At 47.8% G+C, this 15,764-nt stretch overlaps 1 protein-coding gene across 1 annotated transcript in view; it reads left to right on the top strand.

The window, feature by feature from the left end:
- Nucleotides 1-8,802: 8,802 nt before the first annotated feature.
- Slc38a5 (solute carrier family 38 member 5) overlaps nucleotides 8,803-15,764 on the top strand; it is a 24,581-nt gene continuing 17,619 nt past the window's right edge. The window contains 15 exon segments of the mRNA XM_023717813.1: nucleotides 8,803-8,843; nucleotides 9,033-9,094; nucleotides 9,239-9,263; nucleotides 9,356-9,426; nucleotides 10,009-10,097; nucleotides 10,231-10,309; nucleotides 12,693-12,751; nucleotides 12,831-12,901; nucleotides 12,903-12,966; nucleotides 13,164-13,243; nucleotides 13,815-13,887; nucleotides 13,890-13,925; nucleotides 14,080-14,181; nucleotides 14,839-15,002; nucleotides 15,073-15,175. Coding sequence (XP_023573581.1) covers nucleotides 8,803-8,843; nucleotides 9,033-9,094; nucleotides 9,239-9,263; nucleotides 9,356-9,426; nucleotides 10,009-10,097; nucleotides 10,231-10,309; nucleotides 12,693-12,751; nucleotides 12,831-12,901; nucleotides 12,903-12,966; nucleotides 13,164-13,243; nucleotides 13,815-13,887; nucleotides 13,890-13,925; nucleotides 14,080-14,181; nucleotides 14,839-15,002; nucleotides 15,073-15,175 — 1,119 coding nt within the window.

The raw sequence follows: 15,764 nt of genomic DNA, 5'->3' as shown, positions 1-15,764 counted from the left end.
TTGACACCCACAATGAACACGAGTGACACCCACAATGAACATGAGTGTGTTGTTGTCCTTGATCTTTTTCATGGCTGACTCTGTGTTCAGGGGGAACTTGATGATGGCTTAGTGGTCAAGCTTGTTCCTCCTGGGGGTGCTCTTCCGAGGGTATTTGGGCTGCCTCCATAATCACAGTGTCTTGGGACAGTGGAAGGTGGGCAACGTTCCTATCTTCTTTTTGTGGCTGTGGATGCCTTTCAGTACGGCCTTCCTGGCCTTCAAAGCTTTTGCTTTGGCTTCAGCTTTGGAAGGGGTGGGGGCTTCCTTTTTCTCCTTTGGTACCATCTTGGTTTTAAAAAGGCTCCTGGGATGTATTTTCTGTAGCTTTTACCATGTGCTAGGCACTGTCCTGAATTCTCAGTGGTGTGCTTGTAAATGATTAACCAGCTTTTATCGAAGGCCCTGGTTTCTTAACATTTGCTAGTTTCCATGGTTTACACAATATCATTTGATCAGATTTTAGTTTACCTGTGTATAGTCCCTAAACATGAACTGTACTAGTACTCTTCATTCCACACAGATAAAGTGCTGTAGGGGTAAGTCACCTCAAGAGCATAGAGAATGAGTGAAATGCAATAATGTAATTATGATGTGATGAGTTTTGAGTATTTAGAAATTTAATACATTTAATTGGAAGCCTATAATCTTTTGTTGTTGTTTTTGAGACAACAGCCAGGCTGTGTAGTTCAGGCTGGGCTTGAACTCACTATGTAGCCCAGGCTGGCCTTGAACCCAGTTCCATCCTCCTGCCTCAGTCTCCCCAATGCTGCTTTACAGATGGGACTGTCACACCTGGCTAACATTTCCTTTTTTATAATAGTTGCTTATGGCCTGCAAGCAGGCTCAGGAGCCAGGGGTTCTATCCCCAGGCCTGCCGTGCTGGCCCCGCCCCTGGTACAGGCTGAGATGGCAATTGAGACTGGGCGTGATGGTGTGCACTTGTAATCCCAGCTCTTGGGAGGCTGTAAACAGGTGGATCACTATGAGTCTGATCTAGTAGTGAGACCCTGAACACCCTGTAGACCTTTCCCTAAAGTACAAAAAGACCCCAAAAAACAAACAAACAAAAAAATAGGTGCTTAGCATCCAATTCACAAAAGTCCTGCAAATTGAGCAAGTGATTCCTGCAAACCTGTACAAATTGTTCTCAGTGCATCACAAAATTCTTTCATTTTTTTCACTCATTTCAGTCTTCACAACAGCCATATGAGTTACTTTTTACATTATTCCCACTTTACAGTGGAGTGAGCTGAGGTAAGAATTATAGTAAGTATATAAATAACGTTATTTGGACTGTGGATGTAGCTTAGTGGTAGGGAGCTTGGCTAGTGTGCATGATAACCTACATTCAATCCCTATCAATACAAAAGCCATTTAATGATATAGATATGATTATATTAAAATAGAGCAATGTATAACATTACTGTATAGGCTGTGCTTGATGGCACATGGGCTTGATAATGTAAAAAGTAATCCCAGCTACTCCAGAGACTGAGTCAGAAGAATCATAAATTTGAGGCCAGCCTGGGCAATTTAGCAAGATACTGTCTCAAAGTAAAATATGGAAAGTCCTGTGGATGTAGTATAACAGTAGAGCATTTGCTTAGCATGTATAAGGCTCTCAGTTCAAACCCTAGAACCAAAAAAAATTAATACAAAAATTGCATTGCAAGCTGGGTGCGCTAGTGCATGCTTCTAATCCCAGCACTCTGGAGGCAGAGGCAGGAGAATCACTGTGGGTTTGAGGCCAGCCTGGGCTACAAAGTGAGTTCAAAGTCAGCCAGAACGACATAGTGAGAGCTTGTCTCAAAAAAGAAACCAAAGTGCCAGGGATACCAGACCCCTGCCTGAAAAGCGCAGTGTCCTGAGTTTGAATCCCAGTTCTCTCTCTCTCTCTCTCTCTCTCTCTCTCTGTCTCTGTCTTTTTGCATAACTGGGGATTGAACTCAGGCCCTTGTGCTTGCCAGGGAAGCGCTCACTGAATCCCAGTACTCTAAAAAAAAAAAAGACACACAAAAAATAACGTTACATATAAATATAAGGAAATATATAGGGACCAGGGAGATGGCTCAGTAGGATAAGTGCAAGGGCCTGAGTTCAATCCCTGGTTCTGCCAAAAAAGGAAAGAAAGCAAGAAATATATAGTTGCCAGGGTGATAGATCAGCAACATAAGCATCTACCTGTCAAGCACATGGTCCTGAATTCAATCCCTGGTACAAAAAAATTATATATATATATATATATATATATATATATATATAACATTTTATATATTGTATAAAACCTACAGTATTATATATAAGTTTAAATGAATATGTCAATATAAATACATGCTAGTACCTATACATTTACTTGCTAAATTAGCTGTAATAAATATAGATATAGCAAAAGTGGTGCGCACCTGTGATCTCAGCACTTTGGAAAGCTGAGGCAGGAGGATTGTAGATTCAAGGCCAACACGGGCAATTTAGCAAGACCCTGCCTCAAAATAAAAAATATAAAAAATAAAAAACTGGGCAAAAGCAAAGGATTCCCCAGTACTGCTAAATAAATAAATACTATTAAATAAGTATATAAGTTTTTGTCAGGTGGTGATAGAAACTCTGAAGAATGATAAAATGTGGTGAGAAAAGTTGGTCATGGTAGTGCACATCTGTAATCCTAGAACTTGGAGGCCGAGGCAAAAAGATGGCTGTAGTTTGGGCTATATAGTGAGTTCAAGGCTAGCCTGTACTATATAGCAAGATTCTGTCTCAAAAATGTGTGGTGAAAGATACAGAAAGTTTCTTTCCATATTTTCTTTTATTTGTTTAAATTTTTTTTTAGTCTTCCATTTGTTTATTTATTTGGTATAGGGTCTCACTATATAGCTCGGACTCATAGTGATCCTCCTGTCTGAGCCTCCCTGGTGCTGGGATTATAGGCATATGCCACCATGCCCAGTTTCAGTAGCTGGCACAGAGCATCTGGGGTTCCAGGGCCTGCACGGCATGCAGTACTGGGGATTCAACCTGGGTCCTTGCACTGGCCAAGCAGGTACTTAGACCACTCAGCTATCTCCCCAGCCATTTTTTATTTATTTTTGAACCAAGGTCTCACTATGTAGTTCAGGCACACCTTGCCCTCACTGTGTAGCAAAAACTGGCCTCAAACTCAAGGCACTCCTTTGCCTCAGCCTCCAGAGTGTTGAGATTGCAGGTATGCTCCACCACACCTGGCCTTTTTTTCTCATTTTTCAAGATGGGGTTTTAAGCCCCTCCCTAGTCTGGCTCTATGCTCCTGAACTGAAGGGATGGATCTTCCTGCCTCAGCCTCCTGAGCACCTGGAACTACAAGGGGTGTGCTACTGCACTTGATGAGTTGTTTTTCAATAAGGGGCTCAAAGAATGCTTCTCTGAGATGACATTTGAGTGGAAACCCAAAGGGGAGTGCTTTCCTGGAATATTTGGAGAAAGTGAATTTCAGGAAGAAGGAGCCCTAAACGATCCACAGAACTGAGTGGAATAAGTTTGGTAAATATTGAAGGAACTGAATGATTCTTTTTTTGTGTGGGGCAATAGTAATGGGGACTGAAACCAGGACCTTTGCACTGAGTTACATCTCCATCCATTTTTTTTTTTAAATTTTGATGCTGGTTTTGCTTAAATTAGTAAGTTGCACAGGTCGGACTCAAACTGGCAGTCATCCTGCTTCAGCCTCCCAGAGTGCTGGGATTACAGCCTTGTGTCACCACACCAAGCCAGACTAATTCATCTTCCCTTTGAAGGTAAGTTTTACCAGGAAGAGCTCCTGGTGTCATGCTCACTGCTGCCTCACAGTGCCTAGAACTGGGCATAGTGCTGTTCACCTGCAATAATACATGGTTACTGATATCACACTTTTGTGGCAATGTTTCTTCATTTTTCCACCAGTGGTATACTTTTCAGGGTCCTGGAAAGAGATGCAGAGACTCTTGAAGGGTTCCTCAGAGCCAGGTCGTAGTAGATCACCTGCCTAGCCTGCCCATGGCCATGGGTTTGAGCTGTAGCACCACACAAAAGCAAAGAAATAGTTTTGTTGATGAAACTCAAGGGCCTTGTGGAGTTGAGGGTGCCTAGCTGCCTGTAGAGGTAAGTGAGTGTGAGAGAGGAAGGGTTCAGGCAGCCAGCCTGCAGCTCCACTGGAGAGTAATGGGTCAGTTTTCACCCTGGGAGGTGCTTCCCACATTCTCTTTTGTTGCAACTTAAAAAGAGGATGTTTTGGCAAAGAAACTTCTTTCTTTCAGCAGGGAGGGGAGTTTAGGGAAAGGGAGCCAGGCTCTGAACTCCCCAGGCTCTTCTGGAAATAGGGTGTTAGCCTGCAACTCTTACCTGGCACCCCACTGTGAATAAAGGTGTCCTTCTCTCAGGCTCCTGAAGAGGTTGAGAAGCAGGCAGCTACCAGACCAGCTTTTTCCCAGAGGGGCATCTGCACAGCTCCAGGGAAAAAGGAGTTGGCTTCAAGGGGCAGGCTTAGCCTGGGAAAAGATGCCTTGCTACCCAGGGGCTACTGTGAGAGACCAGGGTGCCTTTCTGCATGAAAACCATTCATTCGTTCCTTTCACAAATATCTACTTAGGGCCTGTGAGATAGCTCAGTGGACTAAAGCACCAGCAGTTAGATCCCCAAAACCACATGCCATGCCAGCTCTGCCCCAGGGCAGGCTGAGCCAGCCAGAGTCCAGTGCTGGGAAGGCTGAAAGCAGGAGGATCACCACAAGTGCGAGCTGCATAGTGAGACCCTGCAACAGCCAAATAAACTTTTAAAAAATGTAATTAGCATTTATGATGGCCAAGCATTGTTCTAAGTGCTTAACCTGTGTTAATTCATCAAATCTTCTCAGTGTCCTCTGCAGTACTCCTTGTGCTCCCAAAGAAGCTGAGGCATAGTATCATAGTTACTTGTTGCTGAGACAAGAATACCCAGTGCTTGCCCTCTTCCTCTTAGTCACCAGGGCCAAGGACTCTGATAACAGGTGTACCTTTCCCTGGCCCACCTGAAGCATAGATGGTGAGTAGTGGCTCTGGCTGGGGGAGGGGAATGGGAAGGGAAAAATCAGATTAGGCTGGAGGAGAGAGGAGATGGGGCTGGGCAGGTGTAGGAGTGTTGTGTGTGTGTGTGTGTGTGTGTCATCTGCCTGTTCAGATTGGCCGCCACAACCACATGTGTCATCTGTCTATGCTGCCTACCAACTTTTCTCTTTCCAGTTTGAGGAACTGTGTGTCATAATGTGCCCGTGAAATTAACCTGTATGGGGTTGCATGTGTGTTGCTCAGTGTTTTCTGTAGATCTGTGTGTGCCTATCCTTTTGTCAGTCTGTCCTGTCTGTGTGCGGCTCTGAGTCTGTGGGTGATGAAACCTGTGAGGCTTCTTCTACGTCATGGCTGTTAACATGTGACTATCCCAGGGGCGCGCATTCTTCTTGTGCTGTTGGGAGTCCAAGTGTGTTCATGTCTGTCCACTGGGACTTTCTGTGGGTGGCTATGAGTCCACATGTATATTTGGCCATACTCGCTTGCGCCTCTGTGGCTGATGGTGAGTCTGCCCCCTACCTTTGAGTGTCTAGATGGGGCTGCTATAAAGTTGTGATTCCTGAGTGGGCAGGAATCTCTCCTACTGGGGGGAAGTAAATACCTGGTCTCTTGCCCTTCTCCAGCTGCAGGTGGAGTGGGAACATCTAGCCTAGCTTTGAAGGCCAACCAGCCCTTGGCCTTTCCAGGAATTCTGTGCTCCCTGTTGGGGGTGGGCAGACAGACCAGAGCCCACTTGTTCACCCAGGATTTAAGCAGCCCAGTCCATTTATGCCCCAACCGTAGGTCCACCCTGCCTGACTCCCTGTAGAGGATACATGTCTTGCCTGGGATAGATATATCTGTCATATGTATGGATAGGATTTTTTATATCTTCTTGATTCAGCTTTGGTAATTCATGTGTATCCGAAATCTGTCCAGTTCTTCTGCATTTTCCATCTTATTAGACTACAAGTTTTCAAAGAGGGTGTTGTGAACCACTTGGACTGCTCCAAAGCTCAGGGATGCCTAAGGACACTTGAGGATGTGACCCTGCTTATCTAGCGCATGTGCTCAGTGGGACATAGTTATGTAATTGTGACTTAGCACAGGTAAGTGAATGTGCTGTTTATAGATAGCACTGTACAAGAATGTAAATATGAGCTAGCCTGTATAAGAATTATACAACAAAGACATAGGCAGCTCTCTTATGTTCTTACTCTGTCACTTTCTGCTTCATGCTGCCTGCTGTTGTGATGTTTTGCACATGTTAACCTTGAGACCTCACCTTCAAAAAAATCTCCCTTTCGGGCCGGGGAGATAGCTCAGTGGAATAAGCGCTTCCCTGGCAAGCGCAAGGGCCTGAGTTCAATCCCCGGTTCCGCCAAAAAAAAAAAAATCTCCCTTGGCCCCCCTCCCCCCAGGGAGTGGGGTTCCTTAGTTATTGTGTAGGGAGGCCTTACCCCTTCCCAGCTTCAGTCCAGGACTCTGGGACACACAGAGTTTACAGACATTGTGTGTCTATTCCCCTACCCTTCCTGCCTTCCTCTGGGGTTACTGAATTCTAGGGTCCTTTCTCAGCTAGGCTGTCTTAGGTCTGCCTAGAATGACCTGGCTAAGTCTTAACTCTGCCTGACTGCTGTCCACAGGCCTGTCCATCTACCTGTCTACTTCTCTGTCCAAATCTGACTTAGACTGCTGTCTTCTGTTCTTTACCTGTCTTAATCCCATTCTCTGTGGGTTGTATCTGGTGCAGACCTCAGTTTGGTGGTAGGCCTAGCTGTATGCACCTGTCCATCTGCCAAGCCATGTTTCCATTACTGGACCCATTCTTCAGAGCCTTCCTCCAGTAGCTGCAGGCATCTGTCTCTCTGTCTGTACCACACTTCCTCCCTGTTAATGCCATCTCACTTTCCCCTCCCAGCCCATCTATCATTCTGTCCCTTCAGTGAGCTTTCAAACCCTGCGCTATATCTCCTATTTTTCACCTTCCTTTTTTCGTCTCCTCCTTTCTGTTCCTTATCTGAGGTCTGATCTCTTAATTCTGTTCCCTTTTTTCCCCAGACCCTCTCTCTAGATGTGAATCTACTCCTTGAATCTTTCAGCCTATCTCGACATCAGGAAGACACTAACTTCTCTCTCCTTCCTAGTGGGTCGGGATGTGGGCAGTCCTCCTCCACTTTCCCTGCCTAGGGCCAGTAGAAGGGAAACGCAGTTGAAATTAGCATTTCTTAGGAAAGAAAACTATTTGGTCCCTGAGGATTAGCCAAGGAGCAAGTGCCAACGCTAATTGGCTGTGGAACAGGGGCGGGCAGAGCAGATTGGCTGAAGGGTGGGGAGGGGGCTGAACTGGCTTGGGGGGCTCTAAACCCAAATTGGATTGGTACCGCCTCTGGAGCTGAGAGCAGCAAGGAGGTGAGGAGAGGGTGCGAGCCCTAGGGAAGGTGGCCCCGGAGACACTGCGATCTGAGCGTGGGAGGCTCTCAGAAGAGGGTTCAGCAGTTTCCTCGGAGACTTTTGTATAGTTAGTGAGAAATTGAGCAGAGGAAGGGTGTGCTTTTGACATGTTGGTCCCGAGAAGTGAATCAGCAGTGGTGGAAGTTCCTGGAGGAGAGTGCTCGTGGCTGTGGAGGGAGCATCTTGTGGCCCCTCTCTCTGTGGAAAGGAGATCATGACTTGCAGAGGGTCGTGAATCCGGGAGCCAGTTTTAACTCTGGTGGGGACCTTGAATGGCAGGTTCTCAGTTACCTCATTCCCAGAAAGTCTGTTGTGGGCTAGAAATTTCTTCTAGACTCTCCATCTTGCAGACAGAGGTGCCTGGTTGGGATAGGTTTTGCAGAAATTCCTCCACACAGGAAGCATGTGGCAAAAGCCTAGCTCTTGCTCCATCGGGTTCCTGAAATGCCACAGGCAGGGTCTCAAGACTGGAGGTGCCTCCAAAAGTAGTTCTGCCAGAAGAGGAGGTTTATTACTATTATGATGATGATGATGATGATGATGATGATGATTGTTGTTGTTGTTATTGTTATTATTTACAGGGTCTTGCTATGTAGCTCAAATGGCCTCAGTCCCCTACGTGCTGGGATTACTGGCATGTCCCACTATACTTGGCTACAAAAGTGTTTAAAACTTATTGAGAATCCTAAAAAATGCCCCTAGGGCCTAGAAGGGGCATTAAATGGGAGATCTCTAAGTCACTTTTTTCTTTGGTGGCACTGGAACCAAGCCCAGGACCTCATCCATACTAGGCAAGTGCTGCATTATCTAGTGACACCCCAGAATCATTTCTGACCCTGAAAGAGAGGCGTTGTCTTGTCTTTGGCCTCAGTGAGGATATTCAGAAAGCAATCCAAAAGCAATATGTAACATCTAGGGCTGGGGTTGCAGAGCCCGCCTACCTTGCTTCTGACAGGTTCAGCATCTCTGGGCTCCTGGGCCCAGGCGGGGAAGAGCAGGGGTTGGGGGCAGTAGGAGGAGTGAGCAGAGGGCAACGTGTGTCCCTGTTAGAAGTGTGCTGGCTGGCTACAGGGGTAAGGGGGAGGGAGGGATAGGCGTGGGGGAGCAGGAATGGGGAAGGAAAGAGCACCAGGGAGAACAGAGTGAGTCTGGTGGCTGGGAGGAGAGGTGACCCTGCTCTGAATGGCCATCTCATCTGCCAGGTGGTTGGTTTCCCCTGTGTCTTGCTGTCTCTCCCTTCCTTACAAGCAGGAACTTGAGGGCTTCCTGTCAAGCCATGGTGCAGCTCCTTGGAGGAAGCCAGTCCAGTTCAGGGATGTGAGTGCACAGGATCTGTCTGGCTTGCTCCTTCTTCAGCTAATCTCCTCCCTTAACTGCTGCCCCCTAGCTACTCTCCAGCTGTTCCTGTCTATGAGTCTCCTTCCCTAACTATTCCCCAGCTGTTCTTTCCTGGCAGATGCCCTACTCCCTCTCCAGCCCCCTTCATTCCTGCTTTGTGGCCCTCAGTTGGTCAGCAGTGGACCAGATGCTGCCCCCATCCTGTTCCTCTCCACTTCCAGCTGCTCTCTGTAGTTTCCCCTGGTTTTCTTCTTCCCAACTCTCCCTGCTCTACTTTTTTCCCATCTTCAACTCTATTTCCCATACAGCTTTCTCTTTCCTCCTACAGACCTTCTCAGGCTACTCCTCACCCTGTTTGCCCTAACCCCATCCAGCGTATGTGGGAGTCGTCTTCTTCCTGTAAGTCTATAGGTGGCCCCAGGGACTGGGGCTATGGTGAGGTAGGTGAGGGAGAGAGCTGGGCCAAGGTTGAACTGCACATTCTGTCTCAGAGCCCTGGAGCTCTGTGTGGCACTACTATCTTCTTACTCCATCCACTTCCTGCTCACCTGCACTGGTGTTGTAGTCACTTGAGACCCAGAGCTTGGATCTTGCTTTTCACTCTGTCCTCTGTAGACCCTAGTCCCAGACCCAATTCCTGAATTTAGACCCCAGATCTCAACTCAAACCTCAGACTGGATATAACCACCTTGACCTCAAACCTCATACTCAACTCCCCAAATCCTAGATCCCACACTAAACCTTGGCCACAAACTTTATCTGGGCTCCCAGGTCCCCAATTCCCAATCCCATAGTCTGGCCATCAGACACTGTTACTCAGATCCTCCCTACCCGAGACTACACTCTACCTCAAACTCCACCCTTCAGTCCCCAGTTCACTTACTGTGGATGCCATCCCTAAAGCCCCAAGACCTCCATGTCCCAGTCTTCTCTCCCCCCACTGTGATCGTAAGACTTCTACACCCCACTTCCAGCCCCTGACCTCTTCCTGGTCTCAGTTGCCACCTCCCAGACTTGACCCCCCCCCCAGTTCAACCCTAGCTGCTTAGCTCTCACTTCCAGCCTCCATGGCCAGAACCAGTCCCCTCAAGGACCCCTCTCCCTGCCCAGCCTGCACCCACACCTCATTCCTTTCACTCATCCCCAGGCATCCGAGCCTATGAGTATTTGGGACAGAGGGCATTTAGGCCTGTGGAGAAGTTAGTGGTGGCCACCATCATCTGTCTGTACAGTGTTTGGGGGTGAGGATTCTGGGAGGTGGGGTCAACTGGGGGGAAAGGTGGAATGAAGTGGGCTTTCTGAGGCTGGGCTGGGGCAGACAGGGCAGGAGGCTGAGAGGAACCCTTCTGCTTATACTTTCCCCCAGCTACACTAGCCATGTTGTTACCTGTTAATCATCAAATCTGAACTCCTTCTGGTTATTGGCACCTTCCTGAGGAAAGAACGTGAGAGATGAGTGGATGACACCCTTGGCTGGCTTGCAGGCCTTGACTGCCTTCAAGGGCCACCATCATCTCTTAACTGCCTGTCTACCTGTCTCCAAAGTGTTCCACTTTGAGACTGATTTATGTATATCTGCCTGTTGCTGACTTGAGATGTCCAGTAGACCGTATGCTGATTTTGTGATGGTTCAGGCTGGCAGCTGACTTTGTGTCCACTGTGCACTGATACTGGCCATGTGGGTATGACAGCACATAGCCAGGAGACATGGACTCTGGCTTTGGTTCTGTGACTGTGGTACTGGCTGCTTCTCTTTAGCCAGATGTGTGACTGATAACAGCTGTGTCCCACGTGCTGCAATTGTAGCCTTACGTGTCTGACACTTGGTTACTCTGACTTTCCCTGTCCAGCTGATTTGGGGAGCCAGATTCTGGGCCCATTAGGCTGCTGGATTCTACATAGCTCCCAATGTATGATCTCTGACTGCAGTGGTGGGACACACATGCCATACAGCCAGGCCAGCTGTGTCTGTGACTTCTTCCACATGCAATCAGCTCCGTCTGTGTTTGTTCTTGTACATTTTCTCTGGTGTGTACATGTGATTCCTGGTTATGCCTGTATATGTCCTCTGTATTGTGACTGCAAGCATGTGTGTTTGGCTATTGTGATTATTTGATTCTGGATCCATCCTTGTGGCAGAATTTGTTTGGTTATTTATGTGCAGTGGGACTCCATTTGTGTAAATGGGCATTGTTTTTTGAGACAGTCTCTAAGTAATGCAGGCTGTCCTTAAACTTGTGGTCTGCCTGCTTTAGCCTCCCAAGAAGTAGGGATTACAGATGTGTACCACCATATCCAACTGTGTAGTTTTGTGTGTGTGTATGTGGCTGTGGTGCTAGGAATCAAAGAATCCAGGAGCCCCTCTTAGGCCTGACAAGTGCTTTATTACTGAACTATATCTCCAGGCTCCTCTCCTTTGCATATTTTTGACTCTTAGCTCTGACCCTGATACTGGTCCCCTACTTTGCTTGATATGCTTGTTTGTAGTTTGTTGTTGTTTTTGGTGTGTGTGTGTGTATGTGTGTATGTGTTGTGTGCACCAGGAATCAAACTCAGGACCTTGTGCTTTGCCAGGCAGGCACTTGTGCCACTGAGCTACATTCCCAGTCCCTTTGCTTGGTGTGTATGTGTATATCTCATTTTGTCAGACACTGGGATAGTTGGTCCATGTGTCTGTTAGTTTAAACTCAGAGCCTGCATTTATTTATTTACATTTATTTATTTACCATTTAGTGGCATTCAGGATAGATTCCAGGGCTGTTGTGCTGAGCTATATCCATAGCCCTTTTAAAACTTTTTGAGTGCTGGGGAGATAGCTCAGTAGGATAAGTGCTTGCCCGGCAAGCGCAAGGGCCTGAGTTCAATTTAAAAAAAAACTTTTTTTTTGTTTTTTTTTTTTTTTTTTTTTGGTGGAAATGGGGATTGAACTCAGACCCTTGCACTTGCTAGGGAAGCGCTTATTCTCCTGAGCCATTTCCCCAGCCCCAAAAACTCTTTGAAAAAAAATTTCTTTTTTTAAAAAAATTTATTTATTTATTTATTTATTTATTTATTTATTTTTGACAACTCATACAGAATTTTACTTAACAAAGTAATATGATTTTCACAGTATTTGTTGTAATACATGGTATTGTCTTACAACCAGCTATTCATATTACCAGATATATACACATAAAATTGGAAGAAGAAAAAACTGGAGCAATGTATAAGAAATTAAGAAAAGAAAAAGTACAAACAATTGAAAAAAAGGAGACGAAGCTAATTAGAGCATTGACTGCTTCTTTCCATTTCTATTTTTTTCTTTTTTAAAAAATTTTTATTTATTTATTTTTGAAAAAAAATTCTTAAAAATGTATTTGGTACAGGGTCTACAGGGTCCCCACTATGTAGATTGGACTCGTAGTGATTCTCCTGTTTCCAGCCTCTCACCCGCTGAGATTATAGGTGCATGCCACATGCCCAGTCTCAATCACTGTCTCAGTGCACCCCAGGGGTGGGGCCAGCACAGCACGATTGGGATTGAACCCTGGCCGCTGCACTCTGCTTAATCTGCTGAAAAAAAAAATATATTTTTTCAGAACTGGGGCTTGAACTCAAGTCCTTGCACTTGCCAGGGAAGCGCTTATTCTACTGAGCCATCTCCCTAGCCCCTGAAAAAAATCTTTTAAAAATATTTTATTTATTTATTTGGTACAGGGTCTCAATATACAGCTCGGACTTGTAGTGATCCTCCTGTCTCAGCCTCCCCAGCACTGGGGTTATAAGTGTGCACCACCACACTCAAATTTTGGTGGCCATTTCTGAGGCATTGTATATTGCCTGCTGTAGGCTATCTCGGGTATACTAGCAGCCTTTCTCTGACCTGCATGCTGTTTTTCCTCATTTCTGTAAGTCAGAGAAAGGAGGGTGGTTAGCACCCTGGGACATAGCACTAGTGACCTTGCCTCCCTGCTGCCCTACTCCCAGGTCATGTATAAGAAGCTCTAGATTTGCTGTGGTCTAAACTGCAACAAGACAGCAGTGGAGACTGTGTCACTCAAACCTCCCCAGCCTGGGGCTCAGCAACTCCTGTGAGGCCCAGATGTTCACAGTTGGCTTGCAGGTGAGTGTGTGGGCATGTAGGAGCGGGCACTACACAGAGACCCCTGTTCCTGTCACACTAACTGGCTAGTGGGGGGAAGGGCTCAGCTGACCTCAGAGGCCACACTTGGAGGCTGATGATGGGGCTAGAGGGACAGAGGAAGAAGATCACCAAGTCCCCTGTGGGCTTTAGTCCCATGTGCTTGGACTGTTTCCCAGATGGCCTATACAGTGCCCATCATGGCCTTTGCCTTTGTCTGCCACCCTGAGGTGCTGCCCATCTATACAGAGTTGAGCTGGTGAGTGGGTGGGTCAGGGATGGTGAAGGGCCAGCTGGGGGAGGGGCGAGAGGCATAAGGCCTGACCTTCCCTGAAGCAGTCCTGAGGCTGTGTCAAGGGACAGGTTTGTGAGGCTAGGAGACTACAGGGGACCCAGGGTGGTGCCTCTTTATGGACTGGAGCCTGAGATGTCTACTGTTTGAAATTACAGAACAAATGTAAATGGGTAGGCAGGGGTTGCTTGATCATGGGAGGGGTGCTGGTCTACATGGATGGAGACAGGAATGAGGAGGGAGACAGGAGTGGTCCATGGACAAGGGGGCAGGCAGGGCTGATGCGATGGAGGGAAGTGCATGGGATCACAGAGAGACAGCAGGGATGGTCAGATGAAAGGGAGAAGCGGAAGTGCTCATATGGAGTAGAGTGGGGCATGGGTGCTCGGACACAGGAAAGCCAGAGGCAGGATACCAGTGTGCCCTAGCTGAATGTTAGTGTGGGAAGATGGGAATCTGGGGGGTGGGGCTGGTTTTGAGGGGACTAGGCCAAATCCAGGGATCCAGGCATGACAGTTCCACGGCCTATACCCCTCAGACCTTCCCAGTGCAGGGTGCAGGCCATGGCTAATGTGTCCACTGGGGCCGTGTTCTGCATGTATGGACTCAGTGAGGTACCTTTGGGTGCCTCACTTTCTACCCAAAGCATGTCTGGGGCTGGTGGGTGGGGGACCTCTGGGCTCTTATCCCATCATCTTGAATCCTCCTGTTTGTAAAAGGAGGGTGCCTCACATGCATAGATTTTGTCACTGTGGATGTGGGTATGGGTTTCGGAGGCACTGATTCTGGTGTGCTTGAAGGAGGAGCTGCTGCACATGTACAGCCAGAAGGACCTGCTCATCCTTAGCATGCACCTGGCAGTGCTTCTCGCGATGGTGCTCACTGTGCCTGTTGTGCTGTTCCCTGTGCATGAGGGTAGAGAGGAACCCAGGGAGCAGAGTGACGGGGCTGGAGGGTCAGAAGCCTTAGGTGTGGGCATTAGATGGGGCATGGACAGAGGAGCCAATGGATAGAGAGGACAGGCAGAGTTGTCAGGCAGAGAAGGCAACATTTGGTCAGAAAGAAGGGGGATGTGGGTGGCATGACAGAGAGTTGGAGAAGAGGGAGTCAGTTGGAGGGAGAGGCACAAATGAGTGGCTGGACAGGAGAGAGAGGTTGGAATGACCAGTCAGAGGAAAAGCATAGACAGATGGTCAGTCAGAATGAAGAAGAAAGAGGGAAAGAAAAAGTCTTGAAGCGGAAGTGGCCAGATGAAGAGGCTCCCAGTGGAGGAGGTGGGAATGATTGCCACAGAAGGGAAGGACAGGTGGGCAGATGGACAGAAAGGCAGGTGATGGTGAGGCAAGGAGGCAGAGATGGAGATGGGGAGAGAGAGAATGCGAGGATTTTACAGAGGTGGGAGCACAAAGAAATAATCACACAGAAGGAAGAGACGTGGGTTGTCAGATGGTAGTGGGAGGGAAAATCAGAAATTTCAGACAGAGGCTGGGGTTAAAGACACAGTTGCACAGATGATGGCAGCACTTAAGTTCTGACACTGTCCTGCCCTTCTCTGGCCACAGATCCGCTGTACTCTGCAGCAGCGGCTCTTCCCCAGCAAAGCCTTCAGCTGGCTATGGCATGTGGTCAAAGTCCTGTTCCTGCTGGCATTGGTCAATGTCCTTGTCATCTGTGTCCAGAACACCTGGGATATCTTTAGGGCTATTGGTCACTATCTCCAACTTCTGTCCCTGCCATACCTAATAAGGGTCTCCCATCCAAACTTAGATTAATTCCTTCCCTTCCTTGTATTCTAGTCTCCACCTCTGCCCCAACCTCATCGTCATCCTTCCTAGTATATCCTACCTCTGCATTGTCCCTTCTGAAGTGGAGCCCCACTGTTTCTGGCCCAAGATCCAGGTGAGCTCCTCTGGGAATGGTGGGAAAGGAGCAGCACTCTGGATGGCAGGTGGCTGGAGAGTGGAAGCCAGCTCAGAAGGGGCCTGGGGAGAGGGAGCATCCAGGAAGAGGTTCAGATGGTGTGGGAGAACGGAGGTGATTGTCCTTGGAAGGTGCTGAGCAGACAGCATCAGCAGGGCTTGGGAGGGCTGAGGATGAGGACAGAGGACCTGCTGTAGAAAGGCTTGGCCGGCTGGGGTGTGGCTCAGTGGTGGAGCACTTGCCACCTCACAAAAGGTGCTGGCATAGAGGGAGAGTTCTCCGCACAGGTGGAAGGAGCAGTGCTGGGAAGATAGGCAAGAAAGCATACTTCGAAGGAGGATGGAGGAGAAGCCTAATAGAAAGGGCCCGCCTTTAAGGAAGGTAGAAGAAGGTGGAGGGGAAGACTGACTGGAAGGGGCTGGCTCTAAGGTGAAAGCGCCAGGCGTGGTGCTTTATGTTTGTAATCCCAGCACTCCAGAGGCTGAGACAAGAGGGCCATCAGTTGGAGGCCAGCCAAGGCTGCATGTTGCTTAAGACCCTGTCTCCTCCACCAAAAAAAAAAAAAAAA

The sequence above is a fragment of the Octodon degus genome, unplaced genomic scaffold, assembly GCF_000260255.1.
Source record: "Octodon degus isolate 3935 unplaced genomic scaffold, OctDeg1.0 scaffold00055, whole genome shotgun sequence".
NCBI lineage: Eukaryota > Metazoa > Chordata > Mammalia > Rodentia > Octodontidae > Octodon > Octodon degus.
The sequence above is the reverse complement of the archived record's forward strand: the minus strand, read 5'-3'. Positions and strand labels throughout refer to the sequence as shown.